Source organism: Sesamum indicum, linkage group LG8, assembly GCF_000512975.1.
Source record: "Sesamum indicum cultivar Zhongzhi No. 13 linkage group LG8, S_indicum_v1.0, whole genome shotgun sequence".
Classification (NCBI taxonomy): Eukaryota; Viridiplantae; Streptophyta; class Magnoliopsida; order Lamiales; family Pedaliaceae; genus Sesamum; species Sesamum indicum.
The window spans coordinates 17,736,434-17,751,496 of record NC_026152.1 but is presented as its reverse complement, the minus strand read 5'-3'; the positions used below and the strand labels follow the sequence as shown (position 1 = coordinate 17,751,496).

The following is a 15,063-nucleotide window of genomic DNA, read 5'->3' as shown; positions in this document are numbered from 1 at the left end:
TGTGTTTTATTCGCCTCAGCAGAAATATATATAGATGTGCTGAAAACACTCACCTGAAGTGGTTATGTATCCACGAAAGACCAAGAAAGAGAACTTTGCAATAGAAAATTAATTTATCCTAATCTTTTAATACCAAAGCAAGATTACCTCTATGTTTTGATCTTTAAACCAGTTCTCAAATTCAACCTGTGTTCTGCTGAGATCGCCATCTGGATTCAACAAATAGTATGAATCCAGTGGGTCTATGAATGGAAAAGCAGGAATTTTTGTCTCAAATTGTTCCCCATTTTGGCAGCATCGATCAAGTGTTGCGAAGATGCTTCCAACAGAGGGCATCCGGTACACCTCCTTATTTCTCAGTATCGGCAGATTTTCCCATGGAAGCATCTGCAGAAAAATGTTTTGATTGACATTGTTAATGGAAGAAGTATATGCACAACAATTGGAAAGCGTCAAAGGAACTAATGACTTCAAGTCATCCAACTAGCAAACAAGATGGCAGAGTTCAGGCGTAAGCAATTTGAAATATGAGCCATTCACAAAGAAAAGGGGAAGTTACAGCATCTATCTTTTAAATGCCTCTCAGTATCCAAGACAATCACCTCAAAGACATTTCAAACAATGTGAACACTTCTCTAAGAAGCTAGCATACGGACACAAAGGAATAAGTAAACCAAGGACGCACCTGAACCTCAAAATCCAAAACCAAAATGATTGGTTTCCTGTTCATGCATTCAACTTGGTCAAAATTGTCAGACAAACTGAGCATTCGTTTGAACAGAAACTGTATTTCCTTTGATGATTTAGATGATGCAGCAGAGTCCAGACCAACATAGCATTTTTTGGTTAGAACAAGCTGCAAAAGATCCTCATCTTCAAAAAGGTTCTTTTGAATAGAGTCAAGAGAGTTGAAGTCTGGCCATTCCCCCAAGAGCAAATATTTCCAAGTACCCAACCACAAGTCCTCCATCTCCCTGATCCACAAAATGGCATTTTCACATGACATGAATATAGTGGTTTTGTAAGGATAGACAAGATTTACGGTCCCAACTCTATAATGAGAACAAAAGGTGAAATAAACAAAAAGGAGGCCATGCTCATTTCATTGAACATACTCTGTATAAGTTAAAAATGAAGCAGTTTGCATCAGAGAAAAATTAGATAGTAACATTCTCAGTATGAATATCTATTGCCCATGGTTTAAATAAATAATGAAGAAAAAAATGCTGCTGAGATAATGCAGAAAATCTTATGCAAGCCAGCACTAGTCGGATGAGATTAATGTCTGGATATTGAAACTTACTGCAAAAATTTGCAGAGACGTTCATCAAGTCTGTTCCTGTGCGTCCACCATAACGATGTGTTCTCTCTTATATATTCCAAGAAATATTCTGAGGATGAATAGTAATTCCCCTCCAATATATGTCTGAAGACCGGGGCAATTTCATCAATCACAGACGAGGCCCAAGGACACTGCCACTGCTTGACAAAATCTTTGCAGTTGAAGACAACTGAGCTGGAACTGGTGTCATCATTTGAAACTTCTGCTAAATAATGGAACAATTAACTCAACAGAAGAGCAAAGACAACACTAAATTCTGTAAAAAGAACTTCAAGTTTGCAATATCCTACAGAACTAAAATACCTTCCAAAGTTTTACACACAGGTAGAAGTATGACATGCGGATTATCTGAGCTCAAATGGGACAACAGAATCCATGCTCGAATTGTAGGAGAACAATGCAAGAGTTCTCTAAGCAAACCAGCATCGGCACCTGCAACCAAGCTAATGCAGATAACCGGAGTTGATGGTAGCCCCTGAAAAAATCTTAGAACAAATTCTTCCAGTTTTTCACTAGACTCAGGTGCCAGCCTGGAACAACAGAAAGGAGGTTAAAGAAGCAAAACGAACAACACATACAATATACTTTATTCTAAGTTACATTAGACAAACCTGAAGGAACCAGGCACATCCAGAATAGTTGAAACTGATTTTGGAGAAGGATCCTGATTTAGGTATCAGCCATGAAAGAAAAGTTAGCCAACAAGGCAGTTAACAGTCAGTTCATAGCATGGAGCTGACTTAAAAAAGTTGTGGTAATTCCCTTCTCACTTAATCCAAACAAAAATTCCATAAGCGTAGATGGGAAGTCATCAAGTCATTGAAAAGGCACCTTGTTTCTGGACAAAATAGAAGCAGGAAAACATACTTCCTATGGGAAGATACTATAATACAGAGTAAATCTAGAACCAGGAGATATCTAGGATTGAGATCGTTAGATATAGCCAACTACACCATTTTCTATTTATATATGTCGTCCTTTTTATGCCCACTGGTTATACTGAACAAATGAGCATGAGAGAGAGATACTACATCATAAGAGAAGCACCAGGTTTTTACAGTTGCCAAAGAAATTTTCTAGGACTGCATACCTTAGAATCTGTAGCAATTTGACTTTGCTTTTTCTGCACGATACCAGATAAGGTCTGCTGGTTAAGATGACTGCCAACTGAAGCTTGATGGAAGAAGGAAGCCCACTGACTTTCAGAACCTTCCTCACTTGGAGATAAAGAAAATTGCTTCAACGAGGTTGAAAGTACATATATGGACGCAAGCAACCTGGAGATCTGTTGAATCACTGTAACTGGTTAGTGTCAATTACGACCAATCAGATCACCAGTCAAGTGGCAAAAAGAAAGGGTAAAGAACTGAATTTACACGCAGATATTAGTCTATGGAAAATGACTACTGTCTTCTTCAATCAAGTTCATTTGCTCGGGCTTCAAGCCCAAAATTAGCATCTGTACATTGAAATAAATAGGACACTAATTGGTTGCACAATTATGTGAGACTCTGTCTTGACAGTTCATTTTAGCAGTTGTGAATGCCGAAAAAGACATTGCTGGGGATCTAAGGCTAAAGTTCAATTTTCCATCTCTCATGAGCTTACTATATCACGCGTAGAAAATGCTTGTTTCCCTTATTATTCTAACCAGATTTCTTTTTTTCTTTTTTCTTTTCCTCCTACCACATCAGTGGCAAAGGACCCTCGTTTCTATATCTGACACCATATCATATGTTCTATCCTTAGGATCATTCTCCACGGTCAAATAAAATTCAACAGTTAATGAAATTCTAAGTACCTACAGGTGCATTGGCATTACATTCATCATATAATAGTAGATGCATAAATCCTGAACATTACCAGTAAACTACGAGTTACAAGTTGATTACATTTATGAATATCACAAGCAAACAATTCCTGAATACACGTAGAGCTCATTCAAGCTAGCTTCTGAAGACGATGATTAGAGTTGTATGTTGCTGCTTTCTTTATGGAGATAAATATCCTTAATTTTCATTGCCATGCGGTAATGTGTTTCGATCTGTATAGGATAAACAATTCACAAGGCATCAAGGCCTCTATTTTATGCCTATTTCACATTTGACTTAGTATTCCCAGTTAGTTCAGTAAACTTCAGCAATGAAGTAGTCCTACAAGATCCAAATAAATAGGACTTCTCTCAGTGAGCTGAATGCTTTTAGAGAAAATTTGCTAATTTCATGGCTGGTCATGGGGTTTGAGACTTATTTATAAAATTTAGAAAATGAAGAGAGCAGGGAATGCCCTCTAACTGTAACTTTTTGCACATACTTTGTTGCACTTAAGGGAGATGTCATTTTCATGGGACGATATTAAGCAAGAACACCAAAAAGCAAAGTAGAGGGGCTCAGAGAGCCCAGCGGTCGTGGCATTTCTGTGGATAATGACCGTAACAGTACATAGAAAACAGAGAAATGCAAGGCCTTACCTTTTGAAAAAGTAAAGGGACTTCTTGACTAAGTATAAATGACAGCTTTAACAAGGAAATGATCCTTATTGTCCCAATGCACGAGAGCTCACAGCAAATTTTCCTGCTTGGCAAGGGAATATCAGAACACTCAGACCAAAGGCATGAACTAACAAACTTTTCCACCTAGATAAAAAGAAAATGAAGCTGAACTGATCACAAGTTTCAACCATCATGCACATCACCCAAAAGACAACTGTAAACTAACATCACAACTGATTTTGTTTTCCATGGATTATATGTGGTGGCCGTAATAGAGAATGAAACATTATTTGGATCACATCCTGTTGTTTGATCCACAGTACAACCATTATAGAGAAGTTCAAAGACTGTCTTGAACAGGATCTGGAAAATCCCTTTGTACAGCCATAAAAAGGGAATATGAGAACATGCACAAGCATATTAATGGTAGTTAGTAGATACCTGGTACCATGGTAAGGATAAGTTTTTAAAGTGAACCAACAAATATAGTAAAGGAGTGCTGCACGTTCAACTGCCAATACATTTCCAGGAAAATCCTTCCCAATTGACTCCATTAAGAAAACAAGGTCATCTGAAGAGTACTTCATACAATACGAATTTTTGCTGAACAGAATGGATACACTTTGCAATAGGATTTCATGTGCTTCATGAACATTTCCGCAAACACCAGAAAATTTCCCTGCATAATACATAAGGCCAAGAAACTGAGGAAAACGAAATGGCAGGATTTACATGTAATGAATGTTAAATCAAGCATTGCCAATATGAATTTAATAAAGGCAACAGAAGACACTGCAAGCAGCACAAGTTGTAGCATAAAATCAGTAGATCTGCCTGTTAAAGCACATAATAAGAAGCATGTTTGGAACTGCAAACAGCTCCAAGAAGCAGCAAGATTATTTGGCAGATTGGACCAATTGTCAAGAGCATCTCACCCCAAGTATGAATAGCAGCAGTCAGTACAGGTCTTCTCACATCAGATAATTAGTTTGCCAGCTAATCAAGCTGACAGTTAATGCAAAGTCTCGCCCTATGTCTGTCTGTATCTAGGGTAATTCTTGACAGTTAGTGCAGTTTCACCCTATGGTTAATATCAGCCATAAAATACATAACTTCTGTGTCATTTAAAACCATTGGCAGGGCAAAATGCACATACAATTTCTAAATCAAAAGAGGAAACTTGAAAGGGGACTCTGCTAGTTAATCAATCTAATAACATGACCATTTAAAGTTGCAGTCCACAAATAAACACAGTCTCAAGTTGCTTCCACTTGATTTTCTTTACAGGAAATTTCTACTGCTGCATTTATAACTTGGCCTAAATGACTTCTAATGGAAAACTGGTGTTTGCTTAACATTTCCGACCAAAATACTTTGGCATTTAGATTTTTTTCTTAAAAAAAAAAAGTTATTAAGTTAAGAAAATTCAAGAATCTTGAACAAGCCAACTCATGTACACAAAACCCTTATTCAAAAGCTTTTCCAGGATCAGACTACCTATGCTGATGAGTAGCCTTAGACAAAGCTTTCTATAAACAAGCTCCCAGTTCATGTACATGAAGTTATTCAGACTGCTACAGTCAACAGCTTCAGTATGGAAACAATGCCAGCACTTCATTTTGTTGCAAAGAGATGTGATGTCACTTCCAAAATCAGCAGCAGAGCATTTAGATTCAGAATTTGGCGCATTATGATCTAAACCAGCAGCAGTAGTTGACAAAGGTTCGGTGGCTAAACCAGCAGCAGAATCAATTTGTCTCTCACCTGGTCCGATCTCACAGGTTTCACCTAAAGAACGATGGGTGGAGCGAGTTACCCTACGATTATGACCGCATACCATGTCCTGTCTCTGTGAAGTAGGTTTCAGTTCCTTCTTTGTCCTTCTAGATCTTCTCGGTTCAGCTTTACTTACAGGCTTATCATTTGAAAGAGAATCATTCATCTCAAGAAGATTTATTGTACAACTAGCATCTGATTTCTCTCTGGATATGATCTGCTTAGCTCTAGCTTCTTCAGATATAGAGTAGCAAGACTGCCAATCAGAAAGGTTCAGCTTGTCTAAGGCTGATCTATACCAGCTCCTGGCATTAAACAAGCTACTGCAAGGACTGCTCAAGTATAAATCTCCAAATTGCTGATTAACAGAAATTTCTAACATATAGGCACACTTTTTACAGGAAATAGCATCACAGTTGTCGGCTAGGATTTTCTTAGCAATAGACATTTCCTTCTCAGCCACCCTCCAAAGCTTTTGTTTGCAGTAAAGTTTTCCTAGTCAGACATAAGAGAATAGTTTGAGATACGTTTTCCACCACATGTGATTTTGTCACAGATGAGAGAACAGGGAAAATGACATATTAAAGGACATACCCAGAACAGAAGAAAAAGAAATTTCAAGAATTGGCAAGCCCTGAAACCGGGAGACATCTCTGCCCCACCGTAAAAGCATTTCAGCCTCAGATGCATTTCCAAGAATCTCTTGAACAAATCCAACCTACACAAGCAGTTGATATACAACATAAATTGATTATACAAAGTAACTTCAGAAAGAATCTCTAAATATGATGCTTGGATTAATACCTGTAATGTGCTTTCTAGGTAACAGGTAAGTACATTCCAAGGCGTAAGAACACAGCCTTCATAGTCGCAAGAATCATGTGACACCTCACGATCATTAACTTTGAAGGTCTGGATGCCATAGTAACTCTTTTCAGTGATCTCACCATTTTCATCAAATGTCTCTGTCATTTTCTGGACCGAGTATTCAAACTTTTGTTGTAACAATTTACTACGTAAGCGATGGGCCTCTTTTGCATATGTAAGAGCCTGTAATATGTTAAACACCTTGTTGAAGAGAATAGGTTTTGCTGAACAATGCATAGTTCATTGGAATAAATTACAAAAAGGCAACTGTCAATTATCCCACTGCTTACAATTATGGAAGTTGCATAAATTAGCATTTGAATATAGTAAGGTTAATTACAGAAAACTTATCATTTTGAGCAATGCTTATGCAAATGCAGAAAATTAACCCAGTTCCTAATATATGCTTGCCACAAGCACTAACAGAAATAAAATCAGATTAAGTTGATGGGGCTAGTTTCACCAAGCCATTTATTTTGGAGGACTTTGACCAATTAATTTTTAGTTTTTACCCAAAAAGAGGCTTCAATTGATTAGCAACAGCAAATAAACAAATCAAAATGGTCTCTAATGAAATTGAGTGCAATTTAACTGGCGGATAAATCACATGAAGCAGTAAAATAAATTTCTTAAGCAATATAATCAACCTTAGAATTCCTTGTTGATGTATGCATTGGACAGTAACACTGCCTTTTTCTCACTTTTCAATTATTTAGAAATGCTAAACAAACAGGCAGCAGCTAGGCTTTCACAGGAGGTATTCCAACTTAAAATAATAAAAATCTTAATCTTTTAGAAATTGCCACATACCTATATGGTCAAAGACCATCTAAACGTACTATATAACTCACAATTCTTCAATCAAAATATTGAACAAAGATTGTGAAAGGAGCACGTTAATCCAAGTTAGCTCAATCATTCCTCCACTTGAAATCAGTCTTCCAGACAAGTCATAGTAGAGAGTTTACGAAAGAATCACTGAAGAACTTACCTCAATCATTCGTCCACTTGAAATCAGTCTTCCAGACAAGTCATAGTAGAGATTTGACGAGAGAAACATTGAAGAACTGGATAGTGGAACCTACCATAGGAAATTGTTGAGATAGCTGGTGGAAAATATTTCTCAAACTTTAATGTAAAATATCGGCACCTAGGTAACTACTAGAGGGCTTACCTGGGAAAGGAGATCAGAAGCTGCTTGCTTAATCTCATCATTTGTGTGATGGAACCCTATGAATAGGGGCTTCACTTCCTCCACAAATGTTTTCCAAAATTCAACAGAGCTACAAAGTCGACTCTGATGCTTAGAAAAAGTTTCAAGGAACATATGGTTTACAGGTGAGGCACAGAGAGCGTGAGTAAGCCTTTTGGTTTTCCAGAGATCGGACATAATCTTTACCAAAGGAAAGTTCTTCCCATTAAACAACTTGATGACAACATCATACAGGCTCGGGTGAATTTCCAAGTAGCCCTGGAGCAAGACAGAATAGAAGAGAGCCTAAATAAAAGAAATCAAGAACTTCATCTTTATGACTGCATAACATTCAATGCCAACCCCTACCTTGATAGATAACAAATCGATGAGTTGATACCATAAATATAGCATCTCTTCATATTGATCATCTGCGTGGCCATGATCTGGGCTCAAGCAGAACCTCAGTGCAGCATAAATATCTTGAACAAAGTCACTGTCAAAAGAAAGCAAGTAAATCATCAACAACAGGAGAACATTTTCCCAACGATGCAATAATACAACATCCCAGTACGTATTTGCTCAATGAAGAAGACTAGCCTTCTGGGTGATAAAACCATTGAATTCGGTGCTGCCTCCTGGGTACAGAGCGCACGCAAAATATAACCATGTATGAGGAGATTATGAACCAGAGAACTGCAGCTTTTTCCACTGTAGATTGAGTTCTGTTTTCGAAATGTTCAGGTCAAAGAAATAAACAACTATAAAGAACCAAAACCAGGTGGCAACCAAGAAAAATATTAGACATGTAGCTCACCAATGTTGATATAGCATTTGATAGACACTGAACGCAGTCATCAAGTCGAGCTAATCCATTAGCTCTTAGAACTTTTGCTTTTTCAATGAGGATTTTGGATTTCTTTACATCGCTGTCGTTTGTAATATAAACCTCTTCTAAAAGGACATCTATGATTCTCATTCGCATTCTGAGACAGTATCTTGGATTAAGGTAACTCTTCTCAGTGTATGCAAGAAGCTCCTGATAAATTCCAAGCAAGAGATGTTAACAGAGTGGGATCAAATTCAAGGTGGCATAAAAATATAATCATAGAGAACAAACATGTTGTATGAGGGAGGAAGGCACAGAAGAAGAGAAACCTCTTCCAACAATTTTCCAGTCGCGCTTTTATGTACTTCTTCAGAAGATGAAAGCAATGAATACAGTGTTTTACCAGACTCCGTGTCTTCTTCCTTCAAAACTAAAAATTGTATCTGGAAACAAGGTCATAATCAGGTAGGGCTGCCATCAAAATAATGCTAATGCAGGCAGTTCTGCAGTGAGCGATTAATATTACCTTTACCCACTCCTTTATTAAAGATGTGGGAGTTGGTACCATTCCAACCAGATTCTCCGCAACACACCAGCATTTAACGCATTCCTTAATGATTCCATCTATCTTGCAGTTACCTTCTCGATTAAGTTCCAGAAGGAAAGCAACTTTTTCAGATGCCTCCATGGCAAAATCTGCAATGGCCTTTTCTGACAAATCATCACGATATGCATGTGATTTGTCCACATGCATTTTGCAAAGATCTACTACATAATTCCATGAAGCTTTACAGCATAATTTTAAAGCTTTTAAAGCCTGCACATAATGTTATGTCACTGTTAGCTAATACTTAGCAGATATAAAATATATTTACATGCATCAACAGTTTTTGTACCTAAAAGTGGGAACATGTAATATATTGCCATTTTAAGAAGGAAACATTACTAGTGTTTTGGTCCACTTTCAAGAGTGTTAAATCCATCTATATGATGTACTTGCTAATACAGGTTTTCAACAAGTGCTTCCTGATATTGCCAAGTGTTTGGTCAATGCACTTCGGCAACCATCCAGTAGAAGTGCAAGGAAGAAAAAATTAACACCTCCAAATGGACTTCTAGAGACATTACTAGTACCAAAAGGTCCATTCGAAGTTAACCAATTACGTAAGACTTTTTGCAAATGAATTACGTGTCTAGGAAGCCCATTTCGGATAGGTTTCCAAACACCCAGTATTACATACTGTTGGAATTCTTTGCCATGTAAGAGCAAACTATTAATTCCCCCAACTTGCAGATCCCATTGGATGTGCCACAAAACATAACCCAACAGCAAAGTCAGGACTATGAGTGATTCCCTAGACAAGTCATGGATTATAAACAAAAGCACTTTAATGAATAGTAAGATTGGAGGAGCTACCTTACCAAACATGTGCAAGTAACTACATTAGAATTTGCAATTTCATCCGTATTGCTTTTTATATGTTGTTGGGTATAGGTTAACTCTGTAATACTCACAGCAAACTAGGAAACAAGTGTTCCATTCTTACACAGATAAATTCACTATTCAATAAAGTGAAAGAAGACAGATGTACAGAGAACCAAGACTGCGAGATCATTAACAACCAGAGAAGCTGAAATAAAGACAGTGTTATAACTAAACTACAAATAATGTATAGAAAAAGAAGATAAAGCCAAAGATCTATATTGAAACCTTCAACATCTTAAATTACAAAAAATTAAAAGAAAAAGGGGAGGGGGGGGGGGGCTAGACATGTTGACAGGTTTCAGAAATTATACAATTTCCAGCAAAATGGCACAAGAACCTTCAAATGTTAATCAATTTAGACAACATACTGTAAGAAATGCAAAGATAGATCTTCGACCTCTTGCAAAACAAAAAATTTGGAAAAAAAAATAGTATTCATTAAAATGACATTAGGAACATAATCATTCAAATGTAACAAGATGATTAAGTACAAACCCAGCAAATTAGAGGGGCAAAAAAGAAAAAGAGGAAAAATATGAAGAATAGAAACAGTAGTACCTCTTTCAGCCGCTTTTCTCTGTTCAGAACTACAGCTATGTTGTTAAGAGAAACATATAGGTACTTAAGCCTCTTAACTGGAACCCACTCCGTTGAAATAACATGCTTTACCAACAGAGTACTTTCCTGCAATTGTATAGACAGCAAGAGGAAATTGAGGACATTGTCTGAAAAATAATAATTATAACAATATTATATTAATTATAATGACCCTGTTTAACTTTTTCTGATGAAATGAGAACCTTAATATTTTTGTTAGTTTTGAATGAGAGGATAAGGGCAGCCACAACTACAACAGATATGACTCTGTGATTGTCTCCAGTTGTCTCTCTTTCCCGTTCAGTTGCACTACATCCATAAAGAATGTAAAAAAAGTAGGCCATCAAAATGTAATCTTATCTTAGAATCTTCTATGAACAAAAGTCAGAAATAGATGCAAAGGCAACTAACTGTGATAAGATATTTTAAACTGAAAAATAAGGACAAGCATTCTCGTGTGGCATAGCACAGCATACCTGAGACATTGGAGAAAAGTATAGCAAAACTGATGAAACACATTGTGGATGCTACTTAAATCATCCCACGAGGATGTAATCTCCGCGTCAGAAAAAATCTCTTTCCTATTAACATAAATGAATTCTGCTAGTGACTGGCACAAAAATTTGAGAGCTTCCCAGTAAGAAGGTGAATGTGAAATTTCCCTTTTCTGGGAATTCTTCCCTTCGCCACCAATATCAAAATGGCCATTCAATAAATTAATAGAAGCAGCCACTTGTTGAAGCCGCTCCTTGTTGAGAAAAAATTGAAGAGCAGATCTAAGTGGAGCATTTCTATACTTTTCTTCATCTTCCCCATTTGAACGATTGCTTGATGAACTTGCCAATAATCCAGTTGCATAAAGCCTCAGAATCGAACTAATGTGCGGAAAATCCTTTAAAGGAAAAAAATATCTTATCAAATTAAGCACAATAGAAGTTGGAATTTCATCTGGGCCATTATATATGAGAAGCAGAAAACTTTAACGTGCAGAATAAGTACCTCATGCAATGAATTTGCTACTCTGTACAAATGTTGTGCAACTGGATCACATAAACTCACAGCTGCAGTATGACATTTATATGCACAATAACATACAAGATCCAGAAATCCCACAGTTGTTTTTTCCACTCCAACCTGCCAAGTAACTAAAGCATACTTAGTTACCACATTGGCAATAGAATGGGTCAAATAATGGATGCTGCCTATGGAAAAAGCAAAAGAGAGGTTGCAAGTACTAATTATCTCCCATATGAGCAGTTATTACAAAAGGGAAAGAAAATTTAAACAACCTTATAGATGGAAGCAAAGTGCTAGTTTCATAGAAACAACTTCCAACTAGATTGAGAGTCCTTTAATCAGCAAAAAGGTATTGTATAATGACATGATAACATCGATTATACATAGACAAGGCCTCAAGAGTTTTGTCAATTAAAGGTAAGACTATATTCTTAAGCCTTTCTAATCCTGCTTTCTATCTCTTAACTAAGTATCATCCATGTATTAATACATTAGATCTTTTCACCCTCCAACAAACACAGTATGTAAGATGGACCGAGAATAAGATAACAGAAATATTAACCTGAGAATATAAAGAACACGGAAACTGCAGTTTGATGAGAACAATATAAATCTGGTATGTGCCCTTTCAGTGCTTCAGGATAATAATTGTTTCTCTTAATCTAGTAGATATCAGTGGCCTTCCCCCAATAATACTGTGCAATGTGGACAGACGATTTGCACAAGGATCTAGGTTATTTCATGCTATAAAAATTTGAAACAAGCTGAGAAAATTAAAAAATACAAAAGTAACCTAAGAAATTTCTAGGCATCTGATTCATGTTAAACACAATTGAGATTGAGTCAAAACTCAGCAGCTAAAACATCTTTTTTTTATCATGATGCCTAGAATTCCTCTAGGAATACTAAACAGAAAAGACTCAAGTTACTACTTCTCTGTTGAAGATTCAATTAACCAGATTGACCTATGCAAGGTCACTACGGTGCACTATCTAGAGATGGTGATCTGGTTTTTTCCAAAAAAAAGCCATACATTATTGATATTGACCAAAAACATGTCTGGAACTATAAATGTCACAGTCCAGCACACAGAGGAAAAAATAAAGTAGAAGTAAGATTAAATATCAAAGTAAATCTGAAACAATGAATGAGAAAAAATCTTGATGTTACCATGTCAAGAAAAACCAATGGCTCATAACAGCCAGTATGTACCACAAGTATTTTCAGTAAAATGTTTTACGACCATCCCCGTGACCACAGAAAAGTGTGTGTTGTATCACTTCAATGTTATCTGAGTAACAGTTGGTAAACCAACTCAAGTCATGCCCAGAGAAACCAAATACTAAGGATTAATAGGTCATAAACTTTTCATAGCTCAGTAGCATAATACCCATTAGTTTCATTCCAGTTGATCTCAAATGCACCGAATATGTTTAACCTTTGAACCACTGGTAGTAATTATTAATAAATAGCTATCCTTTGTGTGCCGAATTACCTTGCACTCAGCAGCCATAAAATCTAAAACATGTTTTAACACATCAAGAATGATGTCACTGGAAAGCTCATCTCTCTGAGAAAATAGAGACGAACAAATCTTGAGTGCAACCTGTGACCAGGAAAGACACAGAAAAGGAAACGAACATCAATAATAGAACAACATCAATTAGCCATTATGGAGTAGTGTAAAGTTCCAGGTGATCCTTCACCTTGTATATCTGATCTTGAGCAGATGATTTTTTGTACTCTTTAAAAGTGGCTACGGAAAACTCATGTATCAAATCCACACCAAAGTACTTTATCTCTGCTACCAAAAATAAAGCAGTTATATGCAAATTTGTCTCCAAGAAATGATGGAATTTCTCGTAGTCCTTGGCATCCAAGATCCTAAATTGTGCACAAGAATCCAATCAACTTCACAATTTTTGCGTTGTAAAACCAACTAACTCATGCAGAATATCGTAACTTAAAACCACTAAAAACAGGACATGGACATAAGTTTGACTTGAAGACATATATATATATATATATATATGCATATGTTTTTAAAGAAAACCTTTACATACATACGCTTAAATCAGTGATACAATCATACTTGAACCATGGTTCAGATTCGTTCACCAAAGAAATGACTCTCCAGTAATCAGCATCCACTTTACTCCGCCTCTTTGACGTACATTTCACTAACGTCACAACTATCTCCAAGATTACAACCGCAACTTCTTGATCCACGCTATCCTCGCTTAATTCAGGAACCAAACGCGCCTTTGATTTTCTCGAATTACCCTTTGATCCACCTCTAACAATCGCACTTAAGCTCTCGAGCACAACAAAACCCTCCGCTTCCGCCTCTTTGTACAACTCCCAGTGCTCTAAACAGTGTATGTACCGGATTCTCTGCAGCTGAACTGAATAGGGTTTTCCAGCAAGCTCTGGCGCAATCAAATCAAGGCAGTTGAGGCATAGGCGGTAACTATCGAACAATTCCAGGGCACAATCTTGGGTTATTTTGGGGGATCCGGAGAGACGTTTGGGGAGGAGAGAGAGCGACTTGTGTATGAATGATAAGAACTGTTTGGCAAGGGAACGGATGCATGTAGAATTGCCAGGGGGTTTGGATTTCGAAGATTTCACCGGTTTTTTGGCAGTGGTGGTGGGGGTTTTTAGAAAGGGAGTGAAAGGCTGGAGATGGGCAGTGAAGAGGTGGTGGATGCCAGTGTAATCAACGGAGGATTCCAGTTTGGAGAGAAGAGAAGCCTCCGCGGTCGAGCTGCGTTCCATTTCGGCGCCGGCCGCGATGGTGGTGGTCGGGAAAGACGCTCTATTAGTTAGTGTACGACAGATGAGTGAAAATTTTTGCGTGGGCGGGAAACAAGCCGCTGAATGTGTACTTTGGGAGGCTATTCCAGGTTTTGAAAACGTTGATTAACTTAGCAAAAATGTCATTAGAATAACCCCCATTCAAAAATGTACACAATGTTGCGTTTCATTTTTTGTTTTTTAACTTTCTACAAATATAAAAAATACGTAATTTGACAATAAATATTAATTTTTATTTTTAAAATATACAATATTTGTATATAAAAGATATATAATTTGACATTAAATAGTGATTTTTGTCTCTCAAATCCCAACAAAATTTTCAAATTCAAATATGCTATTTCCAACACACACTTATTTATTTCTATATGTCTCAAAAATACTAAAAAAACAAAACTAAACACAATGATACTTTGCTTTCATAATTATCTTTTGTAAATAATACTCATTATTTGGAATGTCAAGTGAATAATTTTAGATCTTTATATTAAAAATATAGGACATACGCCCAAATATTGTTCAAGATTTCTATAATTATAGGAGACTATTCTTCATATGTGGATTTATACTTTTGTAAATTCATCAACTATATATATTTGAATGGATGGATTTTGGTCTTAGAAAATAATAAAATATTTTACATAATTCA

At 36.7% G+C, this 15,063-nt stretch overlaps 1 protein-coding gene across 1 annotated transcript in view; it reads right to left on the bottom strand.

The window, feature by feature from the left end:
• The window catches only part of LOC105169434 (separase), a 15,363-nt gene extending 853 nt beyond the window's left edge, over positions 1-14,510 (bottom strand). The window contains exons 1-25 of the mRNA XM_020695987.1: positions 13,690-14,510; positions 13,304-13,481; positions 13,093-13,203; positions 11,580-11,714; positions 11,057-11,472; positions 10,784-10,889; positions 10,542-10,667; positions 9,024-9,314; positions 8,827-8,940; positions 8,486-8,707; positions 8,269-8,393; positions 8,038-8,164; positions 7,651-7,947; positions 7,468-7,557; positions 6,414-6,659; positions 6,204-6,327; positions 5,331-6,104; positions 4,275-4,512; positions 3,813-3,915; positions 2,433-2,627; positions 1,954-2,006; positions 1,646-1,872; positions 1,304-1,544; positions 686-974; positions 148-387 (exon numbers count right to left, since the gene is read on the bottom strand). Coding sequence (XP_020551646.1) covers positions 148-387; positions 686-974; positions 1,304-1,544; positions 1,646-1,872; positions 1,954-2,006; positions 2,433-2,627; positions 3,813-3,915; positions 4,275-4,512; positions 5,331-6,104; positions 6,204-6,327; positions 6,414-6,659; positions 7,468-7,557; positions 7,651-7,947; positions 8,038-8,164; positions 8,269-8,393; positions 8,486-8,707; positions 8,827-8,940; positions 9,024-9,314; positions 10,542-10,667; positions 10,784-10,889; positions 11,057-11,472; positions 11,580-11,714; positions 13,093-13,203; positions 13,304-13,481; positions 13,690-14,375 — 5,754 coding nt within the window. The 5' untranslated portion in view covers positions 14,376-14,510. The remainder of the gene's footprint in view (positions 1-147; positions 388-685; positions 975-1,303; positions 1,545-1,645; positions 1,873-1,953; positions 2,007-2,432; positions 2,628-3,812; positions 3,916-4,274; positions 4,513-5,330; positions 6,105-6,203; positions 6,328-6,413; positions 6,660-7,467; positions 7,558-7,650; positions 7,948-8,037; positions 8,165-8,268; positions 8,394-8,485; positions 8,708-8,826; positions 8,941-9,023; positions 9,315-10,541; positions 10,668-10,783; positions 10,890-11,056; positions 11,473-11,579; positions 11,715-13,092; positions 13,204-13,303; positions 13,482-13,689) is intronic.